This window comes from Aptenodytes forsteri, unplaced genomic scaffold (assembly GCF_000699145.1).
Source record: "Aptenodytes forsteri isolate BGI_AS27 unplaced genomic scaffold, ASM69914v1 Scaffold76, whole genome shotgun sequence".
Classification (NCBI taxonomy): domain Eukaryota; kingdom Metazoa; phylum Chordata; class Aves; order Sphenisciformes; family Spheniscidae; genus Aptenodytes; species Aptenodytes forsteri.
The window spans coordinates 4,552,163-4,569,584 of record NW_008794444.1 but is presented as its reverse complement, the minus strand read 5'-3'; the positions used below and the strand labels follow the sequence as shown (position 1 = coordinate 4,569,584).

The 17,422-nt window shown below is 45.1% G+C and overlaps 1 protein-coding gene across 1 annotated transcript in view; it reads right to left on the bottom strand.

The window, feature by feature from the left end:
* Positions 1 to 17,422, bottom strand: part of MDGA2 (MAM domain containing glycosylphosphatidylinositol anchor 2) — a 258,623-nt gene that overhangs the window by 118,550 nt on the left and 122,651 nt on the right. The window contains exon 7 of the mRNA XM_009289913.1: positions 13,475 to 13,768. Coding sequence (XP_009288188.1) covers positions 13,475 to 13,768 — 294 coding nt within the window. The remainder of the gene's footprint in view (positions 1 to 13,474; positions 13,769 to 17,422) is intronic.

Sequence of the window (17,422 nt, the reverse complement as noted above, 5' to 3'; positions counted from 1 at the left end):
CAGCCATAGAAGTGCGACCCAGAATGGTGGGGAAACTTGAGCACAGGGTGGCGTAAAATTCATCAGCCAGCCATGCTGACAGAGCCCTTGCCAGAGGTTCCTGGCCAGATCCGAAGCCCTGGGGTCTGGCTCTATCCAAGCCAGCTACTTGGACAAAGAAAAAGGACTAGACAAAGCATGGAGAACCATCAGGTGGGAAGGGGGTCTCCAAAATAATGCCTTGGCTTCACGACAGATCACAGCTGAATGGGAATCAGCAGTGTCATGCTGCTGTGCATCAGTCTGCGATGGAGGAACGGGTCCACATTGCAACGCTACACCTCTCCTCTGCCCAGCAGCCACAGGCAGAACGGGGAATAGCTGTGCCCAGGCTTGGAGCTGCACTTCAGGAAGACGGGGGCTAACCTCAGAGAGTATGGATGAAAATAGCAATAGTGATCACGTCTAGACAACTCGGAGTATACGGAAAATCTGCAGGAAGTGGGTCCATGTAGTTCAGAGAAACCTGAATGTTGACAGGACAACAGCCTAACTAGGTGAGGAGCAACCAAAAGAGGACAAACTGCTCTCCATCCCCACTGCAGGTTGGACAATGAGTAAGGGGCTTCAACTGTACGAACAGAGGTCTGAATGAGAAAGAGCTGTAGGGCAGGGATGGGACAGAGAGCATGTGGAGGCTAAAGAACATTAATAGTTTTGACCGATGCCTCTCAGGAGCCCGGCAGGGCTGTTTTAGGGCACCTTCCACCAGTGCACCACAGCCATGACACTGACAATTTCAGAAACCCCGACGTATGCACACATTGACAAGAATATCTTTTTTGCTAATATAGCTTTACAATTTCAACTCCCTCCAACAGAGCGAGACGTTTGGTTTTCCGGGTTCAGAGTTACGGAGCTTAGCTTGGAAAGGATAATAAAACCCAACAGTCTCTCTTTTCATACCACCAAAGACTTAAACGGAAGAGATATGTAGAGATGCACAGTTTTCCCTCTGTAGCTCTCAAAGTACAATGGCATGTATTGAGGATACCAAAGACAATATAGGGAAAACACATCTAATGAGATCATTCATAAATAACAGGCTTCTTCACCGACAAAAGTGCTTGGCATGGTTTTACGTTGTACACCTAAACACATCGTAATTACCCTTACAAAACAAGCTACAGAAGAAACTGCATCTGTTGGCCTTCCCAGTGCAAACCAGGACCCCCAAGAGAAAAAATAACTATCCCTCGTTGCAGAGGTCCGTCCCTTGTTGTTTCATTTTAACAAAGAGCAGGCGGTGCCCGTGCCCCTGCCCCCTCTGTGTGCAAGCCACAAACAGGAAAACGAGGATAGATAAGTCTATTACTTGTTACAAACAGCGTAAAAAGGAGAAACTGTGCCAATAATAAATATGAATGATAAAATAAATCTGAATAAGCTGCTACACCTTGAGGGAAACAGTCGATTAAAAGAGGGATAAAAATGGCTTTATTGATAAGAAAATGTATTAATGGGCATAGTAAGTACAAAGGAGGCTGGAAAAGAAAGAAATATATATTAGTTGTGAATGGTTTGAATATATTTTCAAGGGCCTGAACATAACAATTCCTCTAAAAAAAACCATAGGATATGCCTCCTCTTTGTTTACTCTTCAGAATTTTTATTTACCGACGCAATAATAAATGAAAGGTGTGAAATTTCCCTTTTATTATGTGGAAAGCTTCTGAATATAAGGAGGAGAGCATGAGAAATCCTGTTAGTAGGAATTTTCTGTCATAAACTTTCCTCAAGAAAGCTGCTTGTGCAGCTCACTAACGCTGCCACCAGCCCGCAAAGACCCTCCACGGCCGATGACTGTGGTCCCCACAGCACGAAACTGGGGTCAGAGCGGTGCGCGGCATTGCTGCTTGATAACAACAGGCATGATTTACACCTCTTTGCACCAAGCAGAATGATGCTCCCCGGAAGGGTGGTGGAGCTGGGCAGCACGGCAAAGTGCACGGAGCACAAGGTTAAATCCATACCCCGGCTAAGCCGTTGACACAGAAGATGCACAACCTACGTGTCCCGTGCTCTTTGAAACCCTTCGTCCGCTGATGCCGCTGGCAAGACTCCTATCGTCTTCAGTGATTTAACTCATAACGTGGTCTCTTTGCTGGGAGGATAAGAGTACAGGAGGATCTCCTGCAACACGGCCAACGCAGATTTTTCCAAAGCCTGATGGGAGCGACCCAAAGGAGGAGGCTCTCCAAAAAAGCATCGCTTCCCCGCAGCCACAAAGATCCTCCCAGCTTTCACAGCATCTCAGTGACTACTGTAATGAGTCCAGTGTCCTCTGGACTAGCTCCATTAGAAAAAACCTGATTATGTACCAGCACAATCAGGCTCTAATTTCATTCCTGCTGCTGAATGAAAAGAATGTGCCTGCTGACACCATTTTTTTCTCCACAGGTAAAACGATTTGCAAAACTTCACATTAACAGCAGTGGACAACACGTCTGAATAATAAAAATAAAAATAAAGTCTGCCATGAGGGAGTGCAGAGAAAGTGGCAACCTTTCTTTAAATATGTATATTGCCTTAAAAGTCTCTATTTTATGAGATGCTTATAGTCACAAAGTCAAACATTTGAAAGTTAGATGGGAAGATAGTGATTTATAGAGCAAGTAAGTCGTAACCAGGTACATGATGTAACACAGCAGCATTCACAGACAGAATTAGTAACGCGCCTATGTCAATCCAAATAACCTTAAACTTTTAATGCTTCACTTCACAATCATAGCTTTAATTGAAATGCATATTTCTTTTAATTATGGGAATAAGTCTCCTAAGTAATATGGGACAACAAAAAGGAAATATATTTACTTAGCACCTTCTTCAATTAAAATGGCCAATGGCAAAAAAAATAGCTGAATGGCCAACTTAATTATTCCAGTCCACCTTTCCATGAGTTGGTTGGTTGTTGACTTTGTTACTCCCAGTTCTTGTCCTACGAGAAGGGCATTTCCCTGCTTGGCAGGCCTTGCCGACCGTCTCTCCTCCAGCAGAACCACTGGAGTCCTTTCGTGATGTTTGCTGACCTTTGTGGTATTTTTTTTTTTCCTAACTCCTTTTTTTTTTTCTAACTAACTGTGACATTTCTTCTCATTCTGCTGTTTACCTTATTCTCGTGATAATTTCTGGGGATTTCACTGAACGCCACAAGCCCTAGTAAAGAGTTTTATAGATTTCCCTCAATCCTTTTTGGTTGCAACCCACTGTGTACATTTTGCCCTTTGTTTCGTATTTCTTAACTAGTTATTAATGGTGAAGCTGGTCTCTCTTTTATCACAGCACAGCATCGTTTCTTTAAAATAGGACATGGCCTAATGCACAATACAAAGCCAGAAAAAAACCTTTGCTCTTGAAAATACCATATGTAGGAAATAAAGCTCCATGGACAGTCCACGGTCCATGCTGGCATTCCCATTTGCTCTCAAAAGCCCATGAAAGCCTTTCCAAGAAACAGCCAGGTTTTTTTGGTTCATTCCAAGAGGTGCCACGTATCTGGCAGCTGTGCAAGCCGACACGCTAACCAACGTGGGTGCTACCAGCTTTTCCTCCCCTTGTGTTACCTCTGACAGGATCCCTCTGCGAGAACAGCACCATCAGGAGGAACTAATCGCCTGTTTGCAAGTCAAGGGACTAACGCTTGCCTTGCCGAGGTGGGAGCAGAGCGCCGCCCGATTAGGCAGGACACAACCGTGCCATACCTCCCCAGTACCTCCCCTCGCCTCACTGCTGCAGAATTAGGAAGAAAGCTCCAATGTCAGTGTATCCTCCTAGAAATCATGAAACCAGTATCCTACAAACGAGAGCAGCGAGAGCTGCCGCAGCTCTGCAGCACTTCAGCACTGCCATGAAGTGGGAGGGAGCATCGCTCTGACCCTGGAAGCTCCTCACCCCGAAAAAGCCCTGAGCCTGAGTCAGTCGGCAGCAGGATGTCCCTGGGTGTCCCAGACCTTCAGGGATACCAAATCTGCATGAAGGCCAGGGAGTTTACTTCAGTGTGTGCAGACACTCTCCTCCGTAGCTTCTCTGGTGCTGGCTCCATCCTGTTTCCCACAGATTTCCACAGCCTTTCCACCCCCCTGCGTTAGTCATGAAACTATTGGACAAGGCACCACCCAACAACTATTTATCCAATCCTAAAACCCATGTTGGGAAGAAGTGGGGTGAAACATCACAGAAAGGTGCTGGGTTCACTCAATGTACAAGAGGGGAGAGACGCACGTGCAAGACCTTCCCGACTTTCAGAGGAGGCTGGAGGCTTCCTGCCCAGCTTGGTGGCATTTAGGATCAGAGCATCCATGTGCTCTGGGGGGGACGACAACCTTGTCCTTGCATTAGCGGGAAACAAACCCGAACTCCACCACATTTCAACCTACTGTTTATGTGCACTGGAGGTTTTTAGTGGAGCACAGATGCTGTTTGCTTCACGCTGATCCTCCCTCTCTTGAGTTTCAAGGGGATAGCCTAGCTTCACGGAGCTAACTTGAAAGAGGTGGAAGTACCAATACACCAGTGTCAGCAAAAAGCTACCATGGTTAGGAGGGTGCAAGTTTCTGTGAACAAACCTGAAAGAAATACTGATGGATTAAAAAGTGCCATTCTCCCAAGATTATCAGTTTGACTACTCAGATCCTGGATGCCATATCCAGGAGAAGCAGAACATTCAAAGACACCCTCTGGATGCCATATCCAGGAGAAGCAGAACACTCAAAGACACCCAATTCTGATTCTTCATATTTTAAATATAGATATGCAACATTTACATCTACTCCCATTCCTCCTCTCATTCTCACTTCTTAAAAAGCCACAAAACTTTTTGTCTAGAAGACTGTCTTCGGTCTTGCCCTCCGACACTGCTGTGAACTGCTCTGTGGTGTAAGACTGTCTTCTACATGACCAATTGTCAAACAGAAACCTGTACGAATAATTCAATTTTTTGCAATAACATCCGTGGTTTTGCTTCAGGTTCTGGGGTACTCGCTGCCATGCTGTCTTTTGGAGTTTCTAACAAGAAAAAGATACATCTCAGGAGGTTCTCCCAGCGACTACAGTTTTAATATAAATAAGAAAAAATTCAAATTATATAATTCTCATTTACAATTTTCCATGTTGCCAGTGTTTGTATATTCATTACCTCTCCAGGTGACTAGACACACATTGCCTTTGACCTTGCTAAATGTCAAAAAGCTCCTAGCATTCTGCTTTGCTCATCAAGCCGTCAATTATTTCCATATATTTTTCCTCCCTTGCTCCGTACAGATAAATTACATACAAAGCCATAATTGCTTATGCACTATGCTGAAATCATTCTCCATCATATTTCACAGAAGATTTTATAGAAGAGATTTTTACCATTGTTTTACATAAAAGCACTAAGAGAGTTTTATGGAAAAATTCTAGTCGAAGAACTAAGGAGCTAGGAACTCTACCCATAGGTTAAACACAAGGACAATGGGAACAGTATCTGGACCGCCTAAATATATATCGCCATAGGGCAGGCTGAATCTTTAGACTCGGGTAGGCAGCCTGTATCTGTGCCGTAAGAGAGCAACCCTGGGAAAAACCTGCAGCCCAAGGATGCGGAGTTCCTCCGACACAAGACAGCAGGATGGAGAAAGCAACTTCAGAGAGCAACCCAAAATGTTAAAGGCAAATGGGAGCAACATATATTTTGAAGTTTTAAAGTTGTTAACGTCATTTATTAATTCCCATACTCCAAAAAGACATGAAAAATGGCCCAGAAATATAAAAGGAGCAAGGCCCAGTTCAAGCCGTCTTTTAGCCTGCCCTCTCTCCCATCACAAACTGCCTAAATCAAAACCAAATCCTATCTACAGAGAAGGAAGTCGTTCAGAAAGTAATAAACCAAACAGTCTGGGAATGTATTGGATTATTACAACAGTTGTCCTGAATACTAATCAACTCCTTCCACTCAAATCTTTAATCGTAAGGAAAAAAAAAAAAGGTATAACTGTGATGATGTAAATAAAACAAATGTAACATGTAAATACTGATTTCCTTTATCATTTCAACCTGCTTAAAAATAGATTTCAGTGCTTATTTAAAAATAAAGACATTTTCTCCATTCAAGTACTCTTCTCACCTATGGAGATTCCCTGACTACCCCCTTTTTTAACACATTTCCATAGTTAAAACTTTATAAGCAGATTTGGAAACGTAGAAGGTCTCACTCTCCGGGAGTTCTACTTGCACTCCTGATCCCCACTCACAAAACAATACCATTATCTTGCCTGGCTCTGCCCAGCAATACAAATTAATAACTTGGAGTGCAAAAATCTTCCTAAGTAATGAGCTGCTGTCACGGCCCCGGGAACCACAGGGCGCTTTTCTCTGGAGCTGGAACTCACTGTGAACATCTCCAAACTAGAGCAGCGTTCCTGGTCCCCGTTCCCCTTTCCCGCCCGTTCCCACTCCCTGCAGGGCTCCGTCCACCCAGCTTCAAAAAAAAAACCAAACATCCGTGGACTCAGTCAGTAATTCTCCTGGCAAATTATTGCAGGGATTAGCCACCCTACCTGTTAAAAATTTCTCATAATTACTTTCCTAAATCTCCGTGAGTTTTAAGCTCATTAATTCTAGTTCTATTTTGGATAATATAATATATAATATTTACATATAAATATTCCGTATAAATATTTCATCAGGCACATATTTAGACAGCCACAGAATAGATACGGCAATTTTTCTGAGCTGCCAAATTGCCTGTCTAAAGCATAAAAGATTTTTTTTTTCTCATCCTCAGCTGCAAATAACATCTAGAAACAAAGCAAAGCGGACCCAGTTCTGAACTCTCTCCTGCCGATGTAAAACCCGAACAACTAATTTATGCCCCACTGATACACTCCAGATTTGCAACGATGCACCTGAGATCATAATTCAGCCTCATATTTCTTACTAATTAGCTCTGTTCCATTTCAGATATAATCCCTGAAGAATGTTCCCCTTCAGCGTGATTTCATTAGTTGTTTAGAATTTATTGCCGCGTAGGAATGACATACATAAACTGGAACTCAAACTGAAAGGAAAATTCAGAGCATCACAAGGTGGCCAACTGCTCTGCCAACCAGGTTACCATGAAATATCTTTGATGTTTTAAGAGGCTTTACAAGTACTTGGAGACCAATGCCTTTGGAAAACAGTTTATATTATAAACAATATTTTATGTAACACCAAAGTAAAACCGGAGCATAAAAACGCAAGTCCAACATGCAGCGATGTCCACTGTGAAAAATGATTCTGTCCTTCCTGCTATCATCACTTGATAAGGTACACGATGTGAACATTTGATTATATTGTACCTGATGGCATTTTTATTTCCAAGCATTCTCTTCCAGCAGTAAAAGTGGTGCATTTAAATTATTAGTGGATTGCATCCTGTCTGCCAACAACAGGTATTTATTTATTTATTTTAACTTTTATTCATCCCAATTTGCACACAGGAAAACGGTCGGCGCTGCGAGCAGGTGGCAGGGCTCTGAGCATTGTCACCACACGTCATTCCCACTTTCCACTTGACTGTCTTAGTGCCCTTCTGAAACTGAACTGGGACAAGCCACCTTTAGGAGCACATGTCTGGAAGAGCCCTTCCTTTTCAGATGACACCCTCTCAACTCCAAGCAAGAAAGCCACGTCCTAGAGACCTTCCTGGGCCCACGGCAGGAAGGTTCATGGCTGGCGGGGCTTCTGATGGATACCCCAAAGGCAGGCACAAGCTTCAGCAGGAGCTGGGGCTCTGTCTGGACCAGCATCTTTCATCTTTGAGCACTAGCTTTGGGGGAAACGAGCAGCGCGTCTTTCAGCACCAAAACAACAATATCAACAGTGCCGTTGCACGAGCACCGTAAGTCACCATGGGCCAGCACAGGTCTCTAAACAGTCACATACGTGTCTCCTCTGCCCCACTCAGCATCCCTTTCCCACTCGCAGGCACGCAGCAGACCACACTTGGGAGATGAACTAGTTAAACGCTGGCACAGCTGCTTTGCGAGGCTGATTTTGCACGGTTAGCCCAGCCCTCCCGGTAAACTGCTCACGTCATTTAAACCTGCTGAAGGGATCCTCCCGAACCCAGCAAATGACCTTCCCCATGCAAAAATGTGGAAGGAAGATACAGAAGGATAAAAGCCATTCTCTGAAGGGCTCATACATTGACCACGCTATAGATGACAGCACATTCAAAAGAGCCCAGTCACGGGTAAGAAACAGGCAGAACGTCCCTGCAAAGGCAGGCGCAGGGGTGCCGGCTGCACAGCAAACCAGGCTATTTAGTGCTGCCCGCTCCTCTCCAGGGCAGAGACGCCAAGACAACATCCATGGGTCCTGGGAAAATCTCTGCTCTCCAAATGCTGTCTCTGCTCGCACAGCTCTTGGGGAACCCGTGCTGGCAGGACTTCACAGACCAGGCTCTGCCGATGACTTATCTACGATGACAGACCTCCCTCAGCTCTGCCCCTAGCATCACGACTAGCTTCATCCTTCTTTTATTCTGTGGGGGAAGGCAAAGAAGAGCGAGAAATGAATGCAAGTACTTTACAGGGTGGTCTTTTAGTCTTGTTCTTCCCCCAGAGGTCTTCTCTAATCTGCCATGGGAGGTGGACAGTAGAGTAACAACAGCGACCAAATCCCATGGAAGGTGTTTAGCTCTTCTTGCTGCTGGTGCTGCACTTCCATGATCCTAATTAATCTCTCGGAGAAAAGCTAGCGGGGCTCACAAAATCTACCAAAAAAATAAAGATCAAAAACAGTAAAGCCCATAGCTTGTGATGAGTGCCAACACACCTAAGAGAAAACAGCACAGGATAAAAATAGCAATAAGCAAAGGATACAGGGTTTATTGATCAAATCAGATATTGCACGTCTTTCATTACTACAGCATCCTCAGAATCTCGTCTGCAAAACCTTTAGGGCAGGAACTGTTGTCTCCATTTTACAGATAGGGAACTGGGACAAAGGAAAAGCATACCAGACACTTTCCTTAGGACAGGCTCTGCTGCTTTCTGTGGATGCTTCGCTCTCCATAGCCACGCAGGGAGCACAGGTACCTAACTTGCAGATGGTTAAAATTTTCAGTTAAATGCCTCTCCGAGGCCTACTCAATTAGACCTCAAAACAAGTATCTTCTGTGCTGTATTCTACTGTTGCACAATCACTTCAAGACGTGACAAGGATTGCATGACTCAAAGCGTACCGAAAAGCACACTGACCACGTCTTGTGCAACAGACTGGGCTAAGAGAGATGAGTCTTCCTTTCCTTTTGGTTGCAAAGGATGATGCCTTTGCAATTTCCTATTAGAAATGGTAGAATTTGACGGTAAACATGAAAAATCAAAAGTCTTAAACCACGACTTGAGGCCAAACTGTGACAAAGCACAGAAACCAGTCATTTTCCTAGAGAACTCATAGTCTGGGATCCTGAAAACACTGAGCATGGGGTTAAAGGGATGGCAGAGGAAAAGAGAGGAGAGGAGAGGAAAAGAAAAACTCTGTTAAAACTGGTCAGATGAACTGAGAGTGGGTCAAATTAAAAAAATGTCTTTCTCTTTGAATTTACCCTTAATTTTTCTTTAGTTTGAACCAAGGGATGTGACCTAGAGCAGCAGTTCCACTGAAAGATTTACCCCGTGGAGCAAAATAGACTAATACACCACTTGGGTGAGACAGAAAGTCCTACTCCCACAAGCAGAAACTCTTCTGACGCCCTAGAGAATGGGAATGTACCCAGCTACCAACGTCCACGAACGTATCTGCTCACACACCCACGCACCATATACAAAGTAAAATCAATGAGTTATTACAGAAATAAAAGTGTTTCATCAAATATTTTTCCCTGTTTATAACTGATACAAGCATTTAAAATAAATATTGCAAAATTACTGAAAGGAACTGATTTTTATGACAACTGAATAAATGCTACGCTGGTTACGGAAAATGATGCTGAAGTCGATGTGAACACACGTACTTTCCTCCCACAAGAAAAATAATCAAAGCATTACATAATATCTGCTTTGTCCATTCGTCTCCAAATTGTCACTTGCTAGGATCTGAATAAAGTGAGTAGAATTCTAAACAGGAACAGATTAAAGAAAAATCTCCTGTAAATACCTGTTATACTCCTGCTTATTATAACCATTTCCAAATTGTGTCTCTCCTCTCTTTCAGAATATGTGAACTGCTGCATCCAACGCAGCACTAAAAATACATAAAACCAGAGCTTTTTTCCTGCCAGTAAAATATTGTAAAATAATAGCAATCCAAGCAATGCATCCACCAGCCCTTGGAAGTCAGCGAGAGTCATCCCACTGGGTCCATCAGGGACTGGCTCAGGGCCTGAAGAAGTGCAGCTGGTGGGAAGTCCACATCCATATCCTGGGAAACATTCCCCAAGACCCAGATTCAGCCATCCCTTCCTCTAACATGAAACGCATGATTACCTCCCTGCTGAAGATAATAACAGCATCTGCTTAAAAGCTTTGAAATGGAGACCAGGATAAACAATGCAGAGCTCGGTGGATAAATAGAAGAATTTCTATGACTGCAAAAGACTTGAAATAAAGTCTTCCAGGGCAAAATGTGGGACACATCACAGCTGTTATACAGAGCCATGTCAAGAGTGCTTCTTGTTCTTCCAGTAACCCCCAGTGCATTGAGCTTCTGAAGATTAAAAAAAAAAAAGAAAAGCAAGCACAGCTGAAAATTACTTTTATTACCTGAAAACACATGAAACAGAGCTCCTTCTGGGCTCATAACGCTCCCAAGGATTAGATGAGAAAGTCTTGGCACTGGGGACGGGATGGCCAGCTTGCCCTGGCCATTACTTTGTGGGTTTGCTGCTTCTAACTGCTGGAGTGGATTTACCTCCAGAGCTTTCCCACTGAAGGTCCTGCTTGCCTTTTTATTACCCTCCACATGCGTATTTGTACATGAACTGAATCACTTGAAGAAGCCTCCATCATCCACATGTTCATCACCCACGCATCATCGCAACCAGCCCAAACCAGGATGTTATAATAACCATGCTGGACTCTGCACAGACATACGGAAAAGATGATGTACACTGACAAAAAGAGAATAAACACTAAATGGCTAAGATGGAGGATCCGAGTGGCCAGAAAAAAAAAATATTTTCCAGTTCTCAGAGCAAATCGGTGACAGAAAAGGGGAAAGAAGCCACTTTCCCTCCTCCTTATTCATGAGGACCATTGCTCCACTGTTTGTATAGTGGTTCTTGTTCGCAGATTCACAGGGGACTCTGCGAATCAGCTCTTACTGAGTTTATTATTCATGTTTCCTCTCTGCCGTTCAAGACCATCAAGGCCTGCAACACCACACAGGCCAATCTTTAGTCCAAGCTATCCGAAAATCTTGCACATTATCACCTTTCTCACCCATCACTGTTGCTCTCTGAGGAACCAGTCTTAGTCAACCATTTCTATGAGCCACACTGCTGCCGTCCTCCCAACCCAGCGTCCCAAGAGCAACAGGCTGGGGAGTATCACAGCAAGTTTTCACATCCCTGGTTTTCTTTAATTTACAACCGTACTGAGCAATCTTTTCTTGTGTTTTTAATGTTTGCAATGGATAGCAAAGACATGTCCCAGCAAAGTTGTGGCAGCCAAAATATACCACATCCAGCCTCTGTGCATACACCTGATAAACCGCAGCAACTGAAAACCCCTGCATTGGCTTTGTGCTGCTGCTCTTTGCGTTTTCCCCAGCATCGACCCCTCCTCTCTCGCACCGTTCATGCTGCGAGGGCCCAGGACATGGTACCACCAGCTCTGTCAGCCCTGACAATGACCTGTTCCCTGGTGGCACGTCCAGTGACAGGACAGACTTGGGGCCCCGTCCACATATCCTACATTCTGCCCTTCCATGCCTTTCATCTTCTACCTTTTCATGACGTTTACCTTCAGTAAATCACCTTTTCTGTGCAGCTAAAATTAAACACCTGTAATGATGACGGCTTGTTATAGGAGATCTGAAGGAGAAGCTGTGTGTCATCAGGCGTAGTCCTAGTCATGATAACCGCAAAAGCCATCATCAGAATAACCACGATCCTAGTAATAATGACACGAGTAAAAATTCTTGTCTCAGCAAGGGCTCCCCAGTGCTACCACAGCTCTGAATTAAGGCAGCTCATGCAGGCTGGTCCAGCCCATTCATACAGGAGCCAGTCATCCCTACAACAATCCATGTGCTTTAAAACTGCCATCCGTAGGAGGCTAATCCCCCTTGATCCTTTTACGCTCTATAGGGAAAGACAGACCTCTCCGGAGGATGATCTAAGATCCAAGCCATTTTCTGCAATCTCTAGAGACGGAGCCAAAGACGCCTCTCCTCCCAATTCAGACACATCAGTGCAGGTGGGATGAAGCCAGTCCTAATGCAGATGAACCCACAACCAGGAGAAGCCCAAGCAAGAAGGCTCCAGCTTGCCTGCAGGCTTGACTCTCAGGAGGCTCTTGGTGTCATTAATCCACGTGAGTGCTGGCTGGGACAGAAGCATGCTTTGATAAAAAGCTGTGCCGGCGCACCAGTAAATAGCTCTGATGAAAGCGCTGCAGATACCACAACATGTAATCAAGTGCATAAATAATTTGTTATACAACAGACCTTGGAAAAAACAAATCAGTTGATTATTAGTAATAACTATGTATATTGCAGCATCTTATCCCTGGAGGCCCCAAAAGAGGTCAGTTGTGCTGAGCACAGAACGCTGTTACAAAGAAAATCTGCCATAGTATTTGGGCATCTGAAACCAGAATAAATGAGGGCTGCACAAGTCACTTTATAAAAAAGTGAAAATAAGTACCAACAATACAACAGACACATGAAAGTCATCTTTATCAGATACACAGCAACAAAGAATGGCTCATTATTTCCCATCAAACCAGACTTTTCATTTTCCAATAATAAACGCCAAGCATTTCCAAAATAATTGATTTCCCCTTACGTTTTCCTTCCCATTCCTGATGCTGATGGTTCACATTCAGAGTCAGAGCAGACTATGCAGATCCGCATGCAAATCAGCTAAGATGGAACAGCTCTTTCTCTCATTTTTTTCTTCTTGTTTTACACAGTATCAACAAATGAGATCCGTATCAGATCTGCGTTTATAGAAATATATCCTCCTACCTCCTGTGCTTGTTCCTATGTCAAGAAATTTAAAGCTAGGCGTTGGGAAAATAATGATTGCCTCACACTTTTTTTTTTTTAATATAAATGATACTCCTATGTTATCTTTACTTCTGTATTTACATTAAAATCATGGATTCAGGGAACTACAGAGCCAAACAACACAGCATCAAAAACGTTAACAAGCATAAGACTCTTGCTGCTGTGTATTTAGGGGAGAAATAAATCAACTTCTTTTTCTCAGCAAAACCACACAGAAAGAAAATAAGGGTCTACTTACACTGTACAATGAGCTGTACCAAAGCTTCTCTGGGTTTCACATTAAACCCGTTGTATTGGCTGGTCTGGCACCTGTAGGTCCCCGTCATCTCCCTGGACACGTTCACTATCCTCAGGATCCCATCATAGCTCTCTGTCTGCATCGCCCCATCCGGCATCGCGACCTCCTTGTCCGCTCGGGACCAGAGAATGATGGGCTTGGGCTTCCCTGTCACCTGGCACTGCAGCTCGATCGTGTCCCCTTCCCGGGTGACCAGGGGTGACTTTTCTTGAGGAACAGTCAAATTGGGTGGGACTTCAAAGGAGAAAAAGAGACAGTTCAACAATTAGCATTACAGAGACATCAGGTGGCTTTCTTGCTTGTATAGTCATAATGATATATGAAGAATTAATTTATACACAGACAGCAATGCATAGTGACTAGATATATAGGAAGACTATGCAATGCTACTATATTTATGAGACAGGGTGCTCAGCTGCTTGAAGTGGTTAAAATAAGATTTAACAGCCCCAGCTATGACACTTATTTGCCTCCCTGTGCGTCTCTGACATGCCAATACGCTGTACCAGTGTACATCAGCACATTTGGCCCATCGGTCGCAGCTAGCACTTTATCACTGCAAGTTATGGCTTTCCTTTTTATGAGTATCTGGCACTAAACCCCCTTTTTTATAACAGACTAGCTGCTGATTTTATCCAGCTCGTAATGGTTGCGCAATGAGGAGGAATCATGCCAATTCAGAAATCAGCTCAGAATTCAAGATCTGAAACCGAAATGCAGTTGGCGTCTTTCTATCACAAGAGGTTTATCAAAGTGGTATTTTTTTCACAGAGATTTGCATTAACAATTCCGGAAGGAATATGTGAACAACTGTTTCCAGCAGGAGTTAGACAGCCCCTTGGAGCAGGAATACCTGGCACCGCCGCACAGTGAGCTGGCGATGCCCATGGACCCATCCTTCCTCCTCTCCGCAGTCTTAGAAGAGCGAGACTTTCTAATTGCCCCCAGTGCCTGTCTGAGTTATCAGCCACGGCTCTGAATCACCAGTCCTCGGCAGCGAGGAGAAGAGTGAGCTCGCCACGGAAGAGACGCTGCTGTGCAAGGTGCTTGATCAGGACAGAAACGCCGTGGCATCCCTGGCAAAGGCATCGGTGTTTGCACGACGGGCATCCCAGTGAGCTTCCACCGTCGGTCCCTTCAGAGGCAGCCCCTCTGCCTCAGCCGTTTAGGTGACAGCGTTTGATAACTACAAAGCACTGCAAGCTCCGCCGGCCTGACGAGAACGGTTTTGCCATGTCCAATTATCGCTCCCATCTCATCATACCTGTGTTGGGTTTATAGCCAATCTCTTACACCTCTTTTAGCGCAACACAAACACAAGCTCCGTCTCTGAAGCTGCCTGTGATCTCCAGATCACACACGGTGCCTTCGGCGCCGCGGACCCTTGCTTAGGGGGAGGGCACGGGCTGCTGTGTGGTGGGTGAAGATATGGAAAAGCCTGATTTAAACACTGCCTGCCCTCTCTTTCCTTTTGTGCCTTCTGAAAACTCAGCTGCCCTTATGGGTCCTCTGTTCTGAGTCATGTAGAGAGATGCTTTCTGTTTTAAAACAGTCCCTCCTAGGAGCATTACTTCTCCACGCTGTCCTGCCATCAACTGCTTTGCTTGAATGCCAGGACTGACAGTATACAGCCTGCACCATAACTCCTGTCCACAGGAAAAAATAATCAAAGGCTATTTTCAGGCCCCCAGAGACAGAAACAACAGATTTGTACCAGTGAGAAACAGTTCCAGTTTTCCCCTGGGATCTACCCCGTCTACAGACCTGACAAGCCTGTTAGGAATCAGAGTTTGAATCAGGGACTTTCATAGGTACTAAAATGCTGGTTTCAGCTGTTTTGAAGGCTTTAATAGCTCCTTCTGAATCTGGTGGGACATGCAAAAGTGGAAATAACTTTTTCCACAGGCAAGTAAAGGAAAAATTATTTTATACTTCAAAAAAAGAAAAAAAAAGAAACAGAAAAAAGAAAAAAGAGAAAGACTGCTTAATAAAACATCCCTAACATTAATAAAACATTGTTATTTTTAACTTATGCCCATGTGTGCCATAGCAGGTCCTGAGCACAGGCCAGTGCCCGGAGACTTGGATCACCTGGAGGGAGCCCAGAGGAGAAACACCCCATGAAGATGCCCAAAAGCCCCTGGTGAGGAAGGGCTGCAGGACAGGATGGTCCACCCCAGCGAAGGAAGGGTGGTACAAAGCCACGACAGCAGTCTTGTCAGAGCTCCACCAGAGCTCAGAGAAAAAAATACAGAGGGAAGAGGGTGCTGAAGGTGGCGAGGGATGAGACAGAAGGAGCAGATGAGCGCTGCTCTGTGGTCCTCCGAGCTATTCTGACTGCATTTCTTCACCAGCGTGTGCCCTTCCCTCTCCCTCATTTCTACATCCCACGCTTTTGCTGTGAAGCACACGGTACTTGTGCTGGACCTGCATCAGCCAGGTGCTTGCGGTGGGACTCCTCGACCTTCTCTCCTGAAAGCGAGCACGTCAAATAGATACCAAACGGCCACTTCCTAAAGCAATGCTCTATGAAAACACAGACTAAACTGGGAAAAAGGTATTGTTCCAAGAAGGAAAATACAGTTTAAAGAGAAAGGTTTGAAAGCACACTGAGCGCTGCCTGCCTGCAGGAAGGAGCCTCCTTCTGAACATTTTTTCCAGCCCACCTGGCTTGTGGCTTCTGACCTCAGTTCAAATAACACACAGCTCTGCCTGGGTCAGTAAAAAACCATTTACTTTGTCCCTTCCCCCCTGGGCAGTGGATCTGCTCCCTGCTGTGAATGTGCTTTGACCAAAGCATGTCCCAGTTGGCAGGGATGCTGCAGGCTCCCTCGTAGCTCTCCTCTCGCTCCCTGCCCCGGGGAAGCACCAACCTTCTGCCCTCTCAGGGACTCACTGGCCATGAGAACCGAGAGGCCAAGACCACAGGGTCACTGCCCTCAAACAAAACACCTGCTATCAAGAGGGAAGAGGTCTGCTATCTGCTATGTACCAGCCTACAGCGCTATCTACAGTTCTGCTTGCAACCCCATGGTCCAGATGGGTTCAGGACATGAGTTTTCCCTTTGGTGGTTGTCCATGTAGACCTATTTCTGGACATGCTGTGCTGGCAGCCTCTTCCAGACTCCATCCTTTCCAGACTGCCATCAGAGCAACAGGTCTGGACTACAAAATCACACCCTGTCTTTGCCTTAGAAATCACCCACTTTCTGGCTGGGGCAAGGGCTGTAACTTCTCATCTCGAGCACTGAGCCAAGGAGCAAGACTTGCCTTCGGCACAGCGAGCGGTCCTGTGCAAATGCTGCCTGTGAAGGCAACGCATGATGGAAGAGAGACAAAAAATGAGAGAGGAGGCAGCAAAGCCAGCTTCGTGTGTGGAGGCTGACCCAACCCTGCACTTGAAATGGGGATGGGATACAAATAAATTGAGGATCTGTTCCCCAGATATTCACAACGTTCTTCTGGTTTAAGAAACTCCTTCACTAAGCTCATCACAGGAGGAGCAAACAGACAAATTTAGTGTGTCCATGAGGTGGACCTAGAGAGGAAGGGGGGTAGAGATGTACGAGTGCAACTGGGGGCTCATGAAGACTTGCTTCCCGTGCAGCCGCACTGAGGGGATGCAGGGAGGCACCAGCCCTGAGCTCCAGCTGTGGGAGCCTGCCAGCTGCAAGAAACACCATCTCAGACAGGGCAGGGGAAATTCAGAAATTCGTACACTCAGAGCAAACTATGGATCATATAAGGAAGAAACTAGGAAAGAATACACCCTGCTTCTCATAGTCACATGTAGCTTCTGGAGGCATCTGAGAGGAAGGAGAGTGAATGGCACAGGACACGCGTCTTTGGAGGGGGGGGGGGGGGGGGAAAAAAAGGAGGCATGTAAAA